Genomic DNA, 18,665 nt, shown 5'->3' on the forward strand with positions numbered 1-18,665 from the left:
CAGAAGACTAGACCTGGCCCTGCATACACATGCATGCAGACACACAACTGAATAGATGTGTACACACACATATGCACAACTTAATACAGTTGTTCACACATACATACATAAACTCAGCAACTGCGTTGATTTTCAGCAAACATAACATGTGTAAATATTTGTATGAAGACTCAACAACTGAGACATAAACTGAACAAGTTCCACAGAACAAATTCTGCTCCTCACGGACTGCACCAGATTTGCCAGTTCATGTTGTGAGATGTTACCCCACTCTTCCACCAAGGCACCTGCAAGTTCCCGGACATTTCCCGGGGGGAATGGCCCGAGCCCTCACCCTTCAATCCAACAGGTCCCAGACGTGCTCAATGGGATTGAGATCCGGGCTCTTCGCTGGCCATGGCAGAACACTGACATTCCTGTCTTGCAGGAAATCACGCACAGAACGAGTAGTATGGCTGGTGGCATTATCATGCTGGAGGGTCATGTCAGGATGAGCCTGCAGGAAGGGTACCACGAGGGAGGAGGATGTCTTCCCTGCATAACGCATAGCGTTCAGATTGCCTGCAATGATAACAAGCTCAGTCCGATGATGCTGTGACACACCGCCCCAGACCATGACGGACCTTCCACCTCAAAAATCGATCCCGCTACAGAGTACAGGCCTCGGTGTAGCGCTCATTCCTTCGACGATAAACGCAAATCCAACCATCACCCCTGGTGAGACAAAACCGCAACTCGTCAGTGAAGAGCACTTTTTGTCAGTCCTGTCTGGTTCAGCGACGGTGGATTTGTGCCCATAGACGACGTTGTTGCCGATGACGTCTGGTGAGGACCCGCCTTACAACAGGCCTACAAGCTCTCAGTTCAGCCTCTCTCAGCCTATTGCAGACAGTCTGAGCACTGATGGAGGTATTGTGCGTTCCTGGTGTAACTCGGGCAATTGTTGCCATCCTGTACCTGTCCCGCAGGTGTGATGTTCGGATGTACCGATCCTGTGCAGGTGTTGTAACACGTGGTCTGCTACTGCGAGGATGATCAGCTGTCTGTCCTGTCTCCCTGTCTTAGGCGTCTCACAGTACAGACATGTACTGTGCCACATCTGCAGTCCTCGTGCATCTTTGCAGCATGCCTAAGGCACGTTCACACAGATGAGCAGGGACCCTGGGCACCTTTGTTTTGGTGTTTTCAGAGTCAATAGAAAGGCCTCTTTAGTGTCCTAATTTTTCATAACTGTGACCTTAATTGCCTACCGGCTGTAAGCTGTTAGTCTTAACGACCGTTCCACAGGTGCATGTTCATTAATTGTTTAATGGTTCACCCTTTTACAATGAAGATCTGTGAAGTTATTTGGATTTTTACAAATTATCTTTGAAAAAGACAGGGTCCTGAAAAGCACTACTCAATTCCTAACTACAAACTACTGTACTTTAAACGTACTGTTGAAAAGTTCACTGAACAGAGCATGCAGGCTTTAGTGGCCCCCTGCCAAGCCATTTCCTGGATTTGCTGATTTCCCACTGTCACCCTTTAATATGAATTACCTCACGTAGTTAAATTTAAACCTCTTCAGTTGTGTACAATTTAGAAAAGGAATTAATTGCGATCTGATTAGCTGTGTGCATGACTAACACTGTTCATGTACAATGTGTGTGTGTCTAACAGTTCATAGTGAGTGTGTGATTAGAACCCTGAGTCAAAGTCTACTTCAACAGGTTCGCCAAATGAAAGAGAATTTATTTACAAAAACATCAACGTTAAAACCTTGCAACACAACAGCAAAAAGGAGGAAGAATCAACGCTGAATCAAGTTAGATCAATGTCTGAAGCAATGTCTGCAACATCACAATGACAGAGTATTCTCCATAACAGAAAAATAATATAATATAGCATATAACGTTTCTAAAAAACAACAACGCATCTCTCTCACTCTCTCGTGGCCAAAACACAACAGCATGCGCCACTGGGCAAAATACACAGGTAGGCTATGCTAGTTTGTTTACTCCATCTGCTCTAAAATTAATTCACTGTACATCACTCAAAACAACACTGTAGACTACTTTTGGGAAAAACACGCTGTATAACTCTAGATCTAAATGCATATCCCCATTTTTGTCTTACAGTAATGTTATACTACGCTATTATATCAAACTCTATGTCGAATATTATCATTATGCGATCTTGCCGACACGGTTTCAGCTTTGATCTAACTTTATTAAACGAGCACCATTCACCCGAGTAGCCTGTTCTCTGTGGGTAAAGTAGAGAATATATACATGCGCAGAAGCTTCAGGAAGCTCCGGAACTTTGAGTGGGGCTGACTATAGATCCCGAAAAACACGGGAGCCGCAGAGCCACATCATGCTAGAAAGATAGATACCCACACACACACTTGAATTCTCCAGTAGTTTCATGGAGTGCAACATTTCAACCTGAAGGTTGAAAACCAAGACCTTCAGCTCAGGACACATAGAATTAGGAATAGAATACCAGAATGGACATGAACCTTCTTATGATGGGATAAAGGTCAGCCATCTTGGTCAGGGAGTTGGTCAACCATGGTTAGTCAGTGCTGTGATTCATAAAATATTAATTCAAAGAATTTATCTGCGATGTTGGTCAGCTAGCTAGCCAGACAGTTTTAGGGGAATGATTTCATTAATTTTCTAATTAATTAAAAACGGCCAATATCCCAACATTCCATTAGACAATGCAGTCAATCCACAGCCACACACTGGTTGAAATCAGCTGATGATAGGACTTAGACAAGTTGTAAATGCAACAAGTACTGACATTGTATCATATAATAGCACTCACAGCTTTCCAAGTAAACATCAATTTAGACATTTATGGTATCCTTCAATTGGTATAAAACTGTATTTATAATTATATGACAATATTTTCAGTTGATAATTGTATTAAACAATTTCTGATATCACATGCATTAGTTTTATTTCCCTGAATAAGTACAAATCCGTATTGCGCCTCTACTGCTATTCATTCCGATTAGACTGGTTTGGATTTCTCCCTGACCAATATGGCTGCCCCCCCCCACACACACACACATTTTACTCAATAAAACTGAAGCAGCATTCAGCCGTGTGTAAGGGTGGATATCTACACCTCAAGGTTAAAGTCTCTCATCTGTTCCTCTAGTCTGTTGCCCATAATGGTGGGTATGTGTGAAGGTCATAGGTCAAAAGGTTGGGGGTCAGAGTGGACACTCGGTGTCGTACTCTACCGGCCCAAATTCCCCCATCCTCTTCAGCAAGGCCGCTTTGACAGCACTGATCTTCACATCCAGCTCCGACAGACTGCAGACCTGCCAACATGGGAGATAAGAACAATCACAGTCAAAAGCAAGTACAAGCACATACGTTCACACTAAAATCAGTGTCACCTTAAACTGGTGGTTGTCCATGGACCGAAGGTTGACAAACACTGCTTTGAACTTGAATGTAATGAAAGGAGGAAAGGTATGAGACAAGTGAGAAGGTATGATAACACATCTCACCTGAGACATTGATGTCTTTGGTCGCTTGTGTAGGTAACTCTGAAAGAACACAGGTAATGAGAGGTTAGAATGTTTAGGTAACTCAGAGAGAGCAGAGACAAAAAAAAAAGAGGTTCAGTAACATTGAGAGAACTAGAAGAGTTAGAGGTTAGCCACTGGCAACATTCCTGCCGTGCACAGGGTCAGACAGACTGAACAAATATTTCCAGTCCATTCAAGATGCACTACGCAGAAATCTCTACGCCATTTCCTGGTTGCTTAAAATTCTAAAATCGTTCGCATAATTTCAGTTTGTGTGACAAAACAAGCAAGTAGAGAATCATTGTACCATCTAAACAGTTGTGAAATATATTTTCCATAACCAAAAATAATATTTTCAACTGTTTGAAGCTGGTGTACAAAAATGGAAAGCATAGAAATAACAGACTTGCTTTTAATGTGACTGACAGATCTAGAACTCCCATTACTATGTGAATTTAGTCAGGTCATCCAAAAACGTACATATTGTAGCTTTAAAATGAGCCCCGAGAGCTACTTGTTCTTTTTACGTCAATAAACCTACCTCAGAAAATACCTTCTATTTCTGGAAATGGCACCAATCAAATAGCTTTCAAAAAAATTTTTTTTTTTAAACTAAATCAACCAGCTGTGCCTTCATTTTCTGGTGACAAAAATACATTCTGCAAGAAGGCTAATAGTGCAAGTATATTACTCATATGAAGAATCTCCATGAAAAATTCAGTTCTTTAGTCATTTCAGAACTAGCAGACTAAAAAGGGCCAGGAATGGGAGTACAAAAACATGGCCTTCCCACCCTCAACCCAACCATGAAAGTATTTTAATGCACTGCAGCAGTCTGCTATGCAACATACAGTACTGTAAATCTAAAGACTTGGGCAATGACTTAGCTAAACCACTGATAGAAAGCCACTGCATTCCAATTGAAGCGTTTATTAGTGACCAAATCTGGAATTTTCAACCCCTATAGGAGTACGAGCAGGGCCTAAAATGTACTTCCTGGTCCACCAACCACAGTGCCAGGTAGATTAAAAAAATAAAAATCTACCAGCCACTCAGATTTCTTTTAACCAGAGAACATTTTTCCACCCCCCGTAAAATTACACCAACAAAACACAAAAAGAGGAGAGCATGCTGCAATGCTTTGTAATGTTTCTAAAACAATACAAATGTATTACTAGTAAGAAATAATGTGGTATATTGTTTAATTTAATATATTTTGTGGCCAGAGTCTTTTACCAAAATATCACAGATGAGACAACAATGTTCACCTGCCCCTTTAAGAGTGGGAGGTTACCGTGGTAACGCTGCTCCAGTCTGCCTTTGAGATTGAGTCTGATTAGTAGCAGAGTTTTTTTCTTCCCTAGCAGTTGAAACTCAAACTGAAAAACAACCTAGCGTGTGAACAAAACCATGTAAATAGACAAGAAACACAATGACAAAGTCTCACTTAAGTAGACTTTCATTTCAAGTAAAAAATCTTTCACTCAGCTCTTCATGTGCGCAAAGCCCCAATCTAGGAAGTGTTGCAGCGCGAGATGGTATAGGCTATATAGGATTTGTAGTTCTTTGACTTTGTGCGATTAATTTACTAGCTATGAAACAAAGCAACAAAGTCAGTTTGTCAAATTTCTGCCCTGCTAGAGCTGCCCCGGTTAACTGTAAGTGCTGTTATTGTAAGGTGGAAACGTCTAGGAGCAACAACGGCTCAGCGGCGAAGTGGTAGGCCACACAAGCTCACAGAACCGGACCGCCGAGTGCTGAAGCACATAGCATGTTGAAATTGTGCTATAACAATAACTGTTCGTCAGGAGCTTCATGAAATGGGTTTCCATGGCTGAGCAGCCACACACACAAGCCTAAGATCATCATGTTTAATGCCAAGCATTGGCTGGAGTGGTATAAAGTTTGCTGATATAGGACTCTGGAGCAGTGGAAACACGTTCGCTGGAGTGATGAATCACACGTCACCATCTGGCAGTCCGATGGACAAATCTGGTTTGGCGGATGTCAGGAAAAACGCTACCTGCCCCAATGCATAGTACCATCGAAACACCTTAGGGATGAATTGGAACGCCGATTGTGATCCAGGCGAAATCGCCCAACATCAGTGCCCGACCTCACTAATGCTATTGTGGCTAAATGGAAGCAAGTCCCAACATCTAGTGGAAAGCCTTCCCAGAAGAGTGGAGACTGTTTTAGCAGCAAATGTTCAACGAGCAGGTGTCCACATACATTTGTAGTGTACTTTGAAAACAGCTACTGCAGCATTTATGTTACTATAAAATGTGATCATAGTTGACCATTTTAATTCACAAATGCGAGTGAAATGCGTGCACTGTGGAGCCCTGACCACCCACCAACGTGGCTGGTGAAATAGACATCTTTACCCACCAATGGAAAAATCTACCCACATTTGGCAGGTGTTAATGTTAGGCCCTGGGTATGAGTGTTAAAGACGAGATTATAGACTCACTAGGCCGCTACTGAGGAAACATCTCCCCTCCTCCACCCTCAGAAACCTGCTCAGTGTTTACTTCCAAACTATTTGCAGAAATTGCTTAAACAGTGGCTCTTGGAATAGAAAAAAAAAGATCAGCTCAGTTTATTCAAAAAGACTCTCTCAACCCCCAGTTCTGTGCACACACACACACACACACACACACACACCCCCCCTAAAGGACATGGAGAGCAGCACACTCTTAGAACCGGCACGTCAAGCCAAGAGAAGGGAGAGATAAGAGTCATGCAGAAACTCGAGCGCTCTTACTCAGCTAACTTTAATAGGCTAAATTCTGACATGGATGATATATTCTGAACTGAAGAGGAAGAAATACCCCACTTCTGATAATCACGGCATAAGGACTCTCGGGCTCAATATGGAAAAAAACTAACATGGAGAAATACTAACGCGCAAGTAGACGCACGCATGTCCGCACGCACATACAAAAATATAAGTGGATGTGTTAAAATCTTTCTACCACACTAAACTCACAGACTGGAAGTACTCCGGGGAAAGTCCCTCCAACTCCAGGATCCGATCTTCAAGCTTCTTCAGCCTCTGGTACACACTTAAAGGCACTGGACCCTCTGGAAAAGAAAGGTTTGTGTGTCTGATAGGAATATTAAGAGTATAAGACCTAAAAGTCAAGTGTCAGAAATGGAAAGGAATACAAATGTTTGGGTAAAGAGAGACATGCAACGACCACAATATGGCCGATACCACATCTTGTTTAAACCTCTTCACCTGTTGGGAGCTTTAGGTGCGTCTCGATGTTGTGCAGGCGTTCCTCTATGGCTGGATTCCCACAGTCTCTAGACACCATGGCCCTCTGCTGCTCCTCAGCCTCCCCCAAGGTGCCGCCTCCTAACCCTCCCCCTCTACGAGTCTGAGGCCCGTAGGTGTTCACCACACGAGTCACTGCACAGACAAGGCATACAGACAATAGAAACCCATTAAATGTCGCAAGCAGAGTAAAGAAACATACCAGGGTCGTTTCATCGGAATGAGTACCTTTTACGTCCCTTCGATATTTTAAGTAGAAATTGTGCACCCACATTGGATTTTAAAAGCCTGTTATTTTAAAATGTAGTGGCCTTTAATATAGAGCACATGGAAAATTCAATATACAGTGCCTTGCGAAAGTATTCGGCCCCCTTGAACTTTGCGACCTTTTGCCACATTTCAGGCTTCAAACATAAAGATATAAAACTGTATTTTTTTGTGAAGAATCAACAACAAGTGGGACACAATCATGAAGTGGAACGACATTTATTGGATATTTCAAACTTTTTTGACAAAGCAAAAACTGAAAAATTGGGCGTGCAAAATTATTCAGCCCCCTTAAGTTAATACTTTGTAGCGCCACCTCTTGCTGCGATTACAGCTGTAAGTCTCTTGGGGTGTCTCTATCAGTTTTGCACATCGAGAGACTGAAATTTTTTCCCATTCCTCCTTGCAAAACAGCTCGAGCTCAGTGAGGTTGGATGGAGAGCATTTGTGAACAGCAGTTTTCAGTTCTTTCCACAGATTCTCAATTGGATTCAGGTCTGGACTTTGACTTGGCCATTCTAAACACCTGGATATGTTTATTTTTGAACCATTCCATTGTAGATTTTGCTTTATGTTTTGGATCATTGTCTTGTTGGAAGACAAATCTCCGTCCCAGTCTCAGGTCTTTTGCAGACTCCATCAGGTTTTCTTCCAGAATGGTCCTGTATTTGGCTCCATCCATCTTCCCATCAATTTTAACCATCTTCCCTGTCCCTGCTGAAGAAAAGCAGGCCCAAACCATGATGCTGCCACCACCATGTTTGACAGTGGGGATGGTGTTTTCAGGGTGATGAGCTGTGTTGCTTTTACGCCAAACATAACGTTTCGCATTGTTGCCAAAAAGTTCAATTTTGGTTTCATCTGACCAGAGCACCTTCTTCCACATGTTTGGTGTGTCTCCCAGGTGGCTTGTGGCAAACTTTAAACAACACTTTTTATGGATATCTTTAAGAAATGGCTTTCTTCTTGCCACTCTTCCATAAAGGCCAGATTTGTGCAATATACGACTGATTGTTGTCCTATGGACAGAGTTTCCCACCTCAGCTGTAGATCTCTGCAGTTCATCCAGAGTGATCATGGGCCTCTTGGCTGCATCTCTGATCAGTCTTCTCCTTGTATGAGCTGAAAGTTTAGAGGGACGGCCAGGTCTTAGTAGATTTGCAGTGGTCTGATACTCCTTCCATTTCAATATTATCACTTGCACAGTGCTCCTTGGGATGTTTAAAGCTTGGGAAATCTTTTTGTATCCAAATCCGGCTTTAAACTTCTTCACAACAGTATCTCGGACCTGCCTGGTGTGTTCCTTGTTCTTCATGATGCTCTCTGCGCTTTTAACGGACCTCTGAGACTATCACAGTGCAGGTGCATTTATACGGAGACTTGATTACACACAGGTGGATTGTATTTATCATCATTAGTCATTTAGGTCAACATTGGATCATTCAGAGATCCTCACTGAACTTCTGGAGAGAGTTTGCTGCACTCAAAGTAAAGGGGCTGAATAATTTTGCACACCCAATTTTTCAGTTTTTGATTTGTTAAAAAAGTTTGAAATATCCAATAAATGTCGTTCCACTTCATGATTGTGTCCCACTTGTTGTTGATTCTTCACAAAAAAATAGTTTTTTATATCTTATGTTTGAAGCCTGAAATGTGGCAAAAGGTCGCAAAGTTCAAGGGGGCCGAATACTTTCGCAAGGCACTGTATATGAATAAAGACTAGCTAATGTGCCGAAAATTCAGCAGTTTTCACAAAGCCCTAGTTCTTTTGTTGCTGTGACAAAGTAATTTCTGAAGATTACATATATATATATTTTTTTTTTTATGTGATTAGTGATGCATTTTAAGGTTTAAAAAAGATAAACCTTTTAATATGGCAAAAGTACACTGCTCAAAAAAATTTAAGGAACACTAAAATAACACATCCTAGATCTGAATGAATGAAATATTCTTATTAAATACTTTTTTCTTTACATAGTTGAATGTGCTGACAACAAAATCACACAAAAAGTGTCAATGGAAATCAAATTTATCAACCCATGGAGGTCTGGATTTGGAGTCACACTCAAAATTTAAGTGGAAAACCACACTACAGGCTGATCCAACTTTGATGTAATGTCCTTAAAACAAGTCAAAATGAGGCTCAGTAGTGTGTGTGGCCTCCACGTGCCTGTATGACCTCCCTACAACGCCTGGGCATGCTCCTGATGAGGTGGCAGATGGTCTCCTGAGGGATCTCCTCCCAGACCTGGACTAAAGCATCTGCCAACTCCTGTACAGTCTGTGGTGCAACGTTTGCGTTCGTGGATGGAGCGAGACATGATGTCCCAGATGTGCTCAATTGGATTCAGGTCTGGGGAACGGGCGGGCCAGTCCATAGCATCAATGCCTTCCTCTTGCAGGAACTGCTGACACACTCCAGCCATATGAGGTCTAGCATTGTCTTGCATTAGGAAGAACCCAGGGCCAACCGCACCAGCATATGGTCTCACAAGGGGTCTGAGGATCTCATCTTGGTACCTAATGGCAGTCAGGCTACCTCTGGCGAGCACATGGAGGGCTGTGCGGCCCCCCAAAGAAATGCCACCCCACACCATGACTGACCCATCGCCAAACCGGTCATGCTGGAGGATGTTGCAGGCAGCAGAACGTTATCCACGGCGTCTCCAGACTGTCACGTGCTCAGTGTGAACCTGCTTTCATCTGTGAAGAGCCAGTGGCGAATTTGCCAATCCTGGTGTTCTCTGGCAAATGCCAAACGTCCTGCACGGTGTTGGGCTGTAAGCACAACCCCCACCTGTGGACGTCGGGCCCTCATACCACCCTCATGGAGTCGGTTTCTGACCGTTTGAGCAGACACATACACATTTGTGGCCTGCTGGAGGTCATTTGGCAGTGCTCCTTCTGCTCCTCCTTGCACAAAGGCTGAGGTAGCGGTCCTGCTGCTGGGTTGTTGCCCTCCTACAGCCTTCCTCCACGTCTCCTGATGTACTGGCCTGTCTCCTGGTAGCGCCTCCATGCTCTGGAAACTACGCTGACAGACACAGCAAACCTTCTTGCCACAGCTCGCATTGATGTGCCATCCTGGATGAGCTGCACTACCTGAGCCACTTGTGTGGGTTGTAGACTCCGTCTCATGCTACCACTAGAGTGAAAGCACCGCCAGCATTCAAAAGTGACCAAAACATCAGCCAGGAAGCATAGGAACTGAGAAGTGGTCTGTGGTTATCACCTGCAGAACCACTCCTTTATTGGGGGGGGGGGGGGTCTTGCTAATTGCCTATCATTTCCACCTGTTGTCTATTCCATTTGCACAACAGCATGTGAAATTTATTGTCAATCAGTGTTGCTTCCTAAGTGGACATTTTGATTTCACAGAAGTGTGATTGACTTGGAGTTACATTGTGTTGTTTAAGTGTTCCCTTTATTTTTTTTTGAGCAGTGTATTCATGGTTAAAGGGCGACCGCACTTCCTGATTTGGCCTCGTCTTTCATCATTGCTCATTAAGAAATGCTAGTGCCTGTGAATAAAGGCAAACGAGAGCTGTCTTGGGGGTGTGGTTTGATGTGCGTGTTTCTTGGGTTTGTCTTTGTCATTCAGTCACAAAAAAAGTACAGTAGCTAACCAGTTGGCATTTAATTTTCTTTACTGAAAGCAAGCTGGTAACATCAACATCAAACATGTTGTCAGCTTTGCTTAGTTATGAGCTAGCTAGCCTAGTACAGGGGTAGGCAACCCTGGCCCAGTAGTGCTGCAGGCACCACATGTTTTTTGATTTAATCGACCTGGAAGACCAGGTGTGTTGAAAGAATCATCTAGAATGTCATTGTATGCTGTAGGGTTAAGAATTCCCTTCACTGGAATTAAGGGATCCTAGCCTGAACCATGAAAAACAGCCACAGACCATTATTCCTCCTCCAACAAACTTTACAGTTGGCACTACACATTGGGGCTGGTAGCGTTCTCCTGGCATCTGCCAAACCCAGAGTCGTCCGTCGGACTGACAGATGGTGAAGCGTGATTCATCACTCCAGAGAACGAGTCCACTGCTCCAGAGTCCAATGGCGGCAAGCTTTAATACCACTCCAGCAGAGACTTGGCATTGCGCATGGTGATCTTAGGTTTGTGTGCGGCTGCTCCTCGCCACCGTGCTTCTACACCTGCATTGCTTGCTGTTTGGGGTTTTAGGCTGGGTTTCTGTACAGCACTGAGATATCAGCTGACGTACGAAGGGCTATATAAATACATTTGATTTGATAAAGCAACACCTCACCTCTCCCCTAGATAGTGTGTGTGTGTGTGTGTGTGTGTGTGTGTGTGTGTGTGTGTGTGTGTGTGTGTGTGTGTGTGTGTGTGCATTGATATGTAGGCTACATGTGCCTTTTTTTAATGTATGTAGTTCTGTCTTTGAGCTGTTCTTGTCTAATGATGTTCTGTATTGTCATTCTGTATTATGTTTTGTGTGGACCCCAGGAAGAGTATCTGCTGCTTTTGCAACAGCTAAATGGGGATCCTAACAAAATACCAAAATAGCCAAATCCACTAACTTGAGGACCGTTCCATTGGTCATCTTAAGGTAGTGAGCAGACCCCGCCTACCCGAGGCACCGGGTCATGCAACAACAAACTCGCCCACTGGAACCTCTTCCCTAGACAAGACGTGGGTAGTACATGCCCTACCCCATTCATAGACGCTAACTACCTTTAGCGCCTATTGACGATAGTATCTTCTGGCCAGGGGGGTTTGTTAGGAGCCATGACCCTCAACCTGAACATGGACCACGGGTCACTTTAATTATGTTTACATACATTTTTTTTTACCCACTTCATATGTATACTATATATGCAGAAGTATGTGGACAGGGTTACAATAAAAATGTGAACTTTGGGGGTACTGGGGGACCAGGGTTGGGAAACACTGTCCTAAGGAGAGGTCTCCTACGTCTGCCGAGGGGCACTGGGCCATGCAAAGCAAACTCGCCCAGTCTTTTCCCAGAAAACACAGTGCCATCACGTGTTAATAGGCAAAATGGGGCATGAATTGTTGACATAACTGTAATCCAAACCATCAAGTCATAACGCAGTCACTTACCAAACTCCATTTTGGACGAGACTGACTTTATAAACCAAAATTATCCTATTTACACTTTGTAGTCAATTCTAATACTAGAATTCATGTTTCTGACTCATATCAATGCCTCATAGGCCCTTTAAAAACAGAGAAGATGGTTCCATGGGGCAGTTGATCATTAAATATTTTTTTCTAAAGAAACATTGAACATCTAATTGTCAAATCATAGTGTCAAAGCAAGTGAGCTGGGTCTACTCTTTTTGGCCATTTTCTGGTGTATCGTGGTGGAAAACAGTGGGTCAAACATAACATGTCGACCCTGTTACCCTTCGATAGACAGGCTAGACATTTTTTACAATGTACATTTCTTTGTGAAACTTGCATTCGATTGCTCCTCCCTGTTGCAAACAACAAGCTTCCATTCCCCCCCGTCACAAGGGGATTAATGACTGGCAACGCTGGTACTTTATTTGGCACTTAATAGGAAATTACTACAGTCATTTATTTAACTTGATGGTAATACGTTTTTTATTTTTATTAATAATGTTAAAATTAGGTAACTAATTTATTCTTATTATTTTAATCAAGTTACACTACGCAAAAGGGACTCATTTCTTTGAACGACCCACCAATAAACATAAAAAAATAAGAAATAACATAAGAAAACTATGTTTAAACTTAAAGCAGAATGCTCTTACCTTTAACATGACTTTTGAAGCCTGGGTAGGGTGTGAATACTGCATCTGTTCTGGCACAGCTGTCTTCTACATCATAGCAAAAGAGAACCGTTTATATTAAATCAGCACAAAATATATATTTTACCTTTGAAATATCCAATATTTATGGATAATTAACTGATGCATCCGTTTAAAATGAAATGTCCTTGTGACATGTTCACTTCGGTTACCCTCATTTCTGTTCCCAATATTTCTGTTCCGGTCATTACTGTTAATTGTCATTTGTATTACTGTCATTTCACACCATCTATTTCTGAAGAAAAACAACAACTTGTACCTTCTGTTCAAAGAATCTGGACAAAGCTGGATTTATTTTGAGGCCAGCTGAGGAGGGTGTTAGCTACTTCAGGCCCACTATTATAACAGTTCAGTCTGACCTCTTGCCTCTCTGGCTGTGGAAATCAGCCCTCTCCAAACATTGGCAATCTGTGCACGGTCCCCCCCCCCCCCTCCCCCCTCCCCCCTCCACCAACTCTCACACACACACGCCTCTCCCCACACCTCACTCAGATTCTTACCCTGATTGCAGTCGATCACGTTGCAGAACTCCCTCACGTTGTTTTCATTGATCTCCAGCTGCTTTCGCTCTATAAATGCAGATATCCTCCTATCAATCTATAGTAGTAGAGGAGACAGTTGGAGATGTGACACAGGCTGGATTAAAGAGCTATTGATATCAAACGACAGTCGAGTTTTGTTTATATCATGGTAATAAAGGCAGAGGCAAGCAAAGCGATGAGACTAGCGTTCACATCCAAACAGCACGTGAAATGTCCTCAGATTCAGAATAACCCATCACAATTGCTTTGCCATTTCTAAAAATGACAAAGTACTACAAAATACTGTTTATTTGGCTACCAAAATAAATACACAATGAAATACAACAGGCCTCGGCATCCTCTTGTCCTTCATCCACATGCAATCTCTCTAGAGTAATGAGCATCCACTTCATAATATATCAAGGGCCTGGCCCTCTCGCAAAGCCCTCCTGCTACTGCCACCACACCAGCCAGCGACCACACACACTCCCACGTTCCCTGACTACAGCACTCTGAAGGAGCCCTTATTCTGTGCTAAACTGGCTTATCATCAGGTCCTGATCAAACATTTGATTCACTACTATGTCATTGCAAAGTGTGCAGCACACTCGGAGGCAATTACTTATGAGTATTCATTGGCTTTAGCAGAGAATAGGAAACAGTATTGAAAACACTGCCGTATAAACCGCAGCATCAGTACAGCTGAGCGGAATTGACCAATGACCAAACAGAAGCTACAGTCAACTCACCTCGGATTTGTTGGCTCTGATCTGAATGCTGAGGTCATCAACCTGCAACTTGCCCTCCTCCTCTACCTCTGGCCGGGTTGGCTGAGCTGCAGGTAGAATGGGTGGCGAGTCTATGGTCATCTCATCAGAAGAGAGTGCGCTAGTGGTTTCATCCTTGTTGCTCTTTGAAGACGAGGACTGGTCTTCTGCCTCCACCAGGACCCTCAGGTTGTCTGAAACTGACTGTTGAGGAGGATTAAAGGCAGGTTATGGGGAGAGACGGTGAAGTCCCCGTCAACATACACTTTCTACATCCATTAACTAATACGACAAAGAGTAAAAAAACTCACACAAAAAAAACACATGAAAATGCAACAATTTATTTTTTATTTAACTCTAGAGCAGTGGTTCTCAAACTTTTTATAGTCCCGTAACCCTTCAAACATTCAACCTCCAGCTGCGTACCCCCTCTAGCGACAGGGTCAGCGCACTTGCAATTGTTGTTTTTTTACCATCCTGCCACACACACTATACAATATAGTTATTAAACATAAGAATGAGTGGGAGTTTTTCACAACACGGCTCGTGGGAAGTGACAAAGAGCTCTTATAGGACCAGGGCACAAATAATGATATAATAAATAATTTAGCTCTTTATTTAGCCATCTTACATATAAAACCTTATTTGGTCATTGAAAATTGTGAATAACTCACCACAGGTTAATGAGAAGGTAGTGCTTGAAAGGATGCACGTAACTCCGCAATGTTGGGTTGTATTGGAGAGAGTCGCAGTCTTAAATCATGCCTCACATACAGTCTGTGCCTGTATTTGATTTTCATGCTAGGGAGGGCCGAGAATCCACTCTCACATAGGTACGTGGTTGCAAAGAGCATCAGTGACTTAACAACAGTGCAATTTGCCAAGGCAGGATACTCTGAGCGCAGCCCAATCTAGAAAATCTGTCAGTGGCTTCTGATTAAATTCAATTTTCACAGAACTGCTTGCTGCAATTTCGATGAGGCTCTCTTGTTCAGATATCGGTAAATGGACTGGAGTCAGGGCATGAAAGGGATAACGAATCCAGTTGTTTACGTCATCCGTTTCGGGAAAGTACCTGCGTAATTGCGCACCCAACTCACTCAGGTGCTTCGATATATCACATTTGACATTGTCTGTAAGTTTGAGTTAATTTGCACACAAAAAAAAAATCATACAATGGAAAGACCTGTGTGTTGTCTTTGTTAATGCAGACAGAGAAGAGCTCCCAACTTCTTAATCATAGCCTCAATTTTGTCCAGCACATTGAATATAGTTGCGGAGAGTCCCTCTGATCCTAGATTCAGATCATTCAGGTGAGAAAAAACATCACCCAGATAGGCCAGTCGTGTGAGAAACTCGTCATCACGCAAGTGGTCAGACAAGTGAAAATGATGGTCAGTAAGCAAACTTAAAGCTTGTCTCTCAATTCCAAAAAACATGTCAATACTTTGCCCCTTGATAACCAGCGCTTTTCTGTATGTTGTAAAAGCGTTACATGGTCGCTGCCCATATCATTGCATAGTGCAGAAAATACACGACAGTTAAGGGGCCTTGCTTTAACAAAGTTAACAATTTTTCACTGTAGTGTCACAAACATCTTTCAAGCTGTCAGACATCTTTCAGACATTCCTTTGGCAGCAAGAGCCTCTCGGTGGATGTTGCAGTGTACCCAAGTAGCGTCGGGAGAAACTGCTTGCACGCGGGTTATCACTCTACTATGTCTCCCTCTCATAGCTTTTGGGCCATTAGTAAAGATACAAACAAATCTTGATGACCAAAGTCCATTTGATGTCACAAAGCTGTCCAGTACTTAAAATATCCTCTCCTGTTGTCCTGGTTTCCAGTGGTTTGCAGAAGAGGATGCCTTCATTAATTGACCCCCATAAACTTAAACAACATATACCAGGAGCTGTGCCAGGCCCTTTGACAGGTCTGTTGACACATCCAGCTGTAACGCATAGAATTCAATGGCTTGCATGCGAAGCAGTAACTGTTTCGAATCATCTCCTGCCATGTCACTGATGCGTCGTGAAACAGTGTTGTTTGATGAAGATATTGTCTGTATAGTTTTTTCGGCCTTTCCCCCCAACATTGTCCCAGCCATATCCATGGTAGCAGGAAGAATTAAGTCCTACACAATAATTTGCCGTTTGCCTGTCCTAGACACTCGGTAGCTCACCATATAAAAGACTATTCTAGCCCCTTCTTAGTAATGGTATCTGTTGCATTTATACATGTCTTACTACTCAAAGGTCATCTTAATTCTCGCTCAAAAAACTCCCGTGGCTTATTTTTCATATTGGCATGTTTTGTTTCTAAATGTCTACGCAAGAGTCAAGGTTTCATCGAGTTGTGAGATAGTACTTTTGCACACATAACACACTGTGGATGAGGAATGCCCTACTCCCAATATATGTGAACCCAAAATCTATGTAGTTCTCATCATATTTGCACCTCTTCGATGGTCCAACGTCCCTGTCTGTTGTTCGGTGGTTTCCCGGGTAAGGGGGCAGTAGCTCTTTGGCTGTATCAGATTCACAACTATCAGTGTCCATGCTAGCTGGGCTAACAACAAATGTAGAATTACTGATGCTAGCATTGGATGTGCTCATGGAAGCAGAAGAACTTGTGTCATCGACAGATGCAGGTGTAGTACTGCTGGTATTAGCAGTACTACCAGTAGAGCTGGTATTAGCAGTACTACCAGTAGAGCTGGTATTAGCAGTACTACCAGTAGAGCTGGTATTAGCAGTACTACCAGTAGAGCTGGTATTAGCAGTACTACCAGTAGAGCTGGTATTAGCAGTACTACCAGTAGAGCTGGTATTAGCAGTACTACCAGTAGAGCTGGTATTAGCAGTACTACCAGTAGAGCTGGTATGTGTCTATGGACGTGTGATATACTTGAAAAAAATAACATTTATCAATTTTCTAGCAAACAGAATCAGCAGCAGCTACGTTTGGCTACATGCGGACCGTTAGTGGAATTCCCACGAGAGAGTAACGGTTAATGTGATTGGATGTTAATTATTTGACTAGGCTACCTGTATTTAACATTATGTTGTTATTTTGCTGAACACTAGATGGTTTAATTTGATTTTAGGCAGTGAAGCAAGGCTACTCAGGCAAGAAAAAAACCTCCCAAATGCATAGCACCGTTGGAAAATATAAATGGACTATTTGAAAATGTGAAACATTTCTTTTTTTAATACAAATATTTTACTTTTTTAAATGTATTTTTAAATGTGAATCACATTTGATTTGGCATACCCCAGTTTGGGAATACTTGCTCTAGAGTAAAGAACCAAATGAAAAATGTAATAAATACTGAAAGTAGTGTTGCATATCCATCCTTAATTTTCGACATGACACCACTGTGCACCTGTCAGCACATCGTTGTGAGACTGTAGTGTTGTCTACCTGTAGTTTGGAGATGTGTTGCTGAAGACAGGTGAACACATGACGAGTAGGTTGAAGAGATGCCACATCCACTGCTTCTAAGCTGACGCTGATTTTCAGTGCAGCTTCACCCAATTTCAGCTTGAAATGAAAAATAGTTACAAAATAAATCATGGAAACTTGGTCAGAACCTGGACTAAGAGTAGTTAAGCCTCCATTTGAGCTATACTAAGTCTACAAACTATATTATTTCCAGGGCTATAAGAACCGGGGGAAAAAACAAGCAAAGGCTGTTAATACAAACGAGGGCTATTATTTGTTACTTTGCTCCACGCGGCAGTTGTCAGTAAGATCTTTTTGATTGCTACTTTGTCGCATTCAGCCTGCTAGATAAAGGAGGAAGGAGCCCATCTGTAATCAGTGCAACAGCAAGCTAGTAGTAGTAGCCTACTGTGCTGCAACGCAAACTATTCTTGCAACATTGTACCATTTAGCGTGCGATTGCATGCGACAAAGGATATTTGACAAATTCCTATTTGATAAGAACAGACATGCAGCATGCAAATCTCGTGGGCATCTCTCGCAGTGATCGAAGCAATTATAGCTGAATTAGATTGTGCAAAAGCATTAGTATACCAACCTCACTCCCGAAGTCTGTGAGCAGATTCAAAACAATTAACATACTGTCTCTGTAGCTTGATATTTCCTTGCAAGAAGACGTTATGGCAACATTTCCCCTTTGTTTATCGCACACACCGTTTTCGTCATTCAACTTCATCCTGTCCGCCATTGCATTTCCGCGTCTCAAGCACAGTGCTCAGTGATTGGTTAAGAAACGGTCCCTCCAATACCGGAAGTTTTATTACGTAGCCCCTGCAAAGCAATAAATGGATGGTGCATAAAACCATCAACAAGTTGGCCTTAGTATAAACAAACGGAGAAAAAAATGTATGCGCATACTCGCTCCAAGATGGCATAGCAGTTCAGACGTCTTTTGTCCTCGTCTTGTCGTGTCCCGTATATATATATATATATATATATTTACAACTTTCTTCGCATACCTTTTAAAT

General features: G+C 42.6%; 1 protein-coding gene across 1 annotated transcript; it reads right to left on the bottom strand.

Moving 5' to 3' along the window:
• Nucleotides 1–1,713: 1,713 nt before the first annotated feature.
• Nucleotides 1,714–18,428, bottom strand: mbip (MAP3K12 binding inhibitory protein 1). The gene is made up of 9 exons (XM_020487661.2): nucleotides 18,236–18,428; nucleotides 17,617–17,736; nucleotides 14,179–14,400; nucleotides 13,409–13,505; nucleotides 12,852–12,917; nucleotides 6,777–6,950; nucleotides 6,525–6,619; nucleotides 3,512–3,550; nucleotides 1,714–3,319 (listed from the first exon to the last, which is right to left on the bottom strand). The coding sequence occupies exons 1-9, from the start codon at nucleotides 18,383–18,385 to the stop codon at nucleotides 3,209–3,211; spliced, it is 1,074 nt and encodes a 357-aa protein (XP_020343250.1). The 5' UTR covers nucleotides 18,386–18,428; the 3' UTR covers nucleotides 1,714–3,208.
• Nucleotides 18,429–18,665: the final 237 nt, after the last annotated feature.

This window comes from Oncorhynchus kisutch, linkage group LG7 (genome assembly GCF_002021735.2).
Source record: "Oncorhynchus kisutch isolate 150728-3 linkage group LG7, Okis_V2, whole genome shotgun sequence".
Lineage (NCBI taxonomy): Eukaryota > Metazoa > Chordata > Actinopteri > Salmoniformes > Salmonidae > Oncorhynchus > Oncorhynchus kisutch.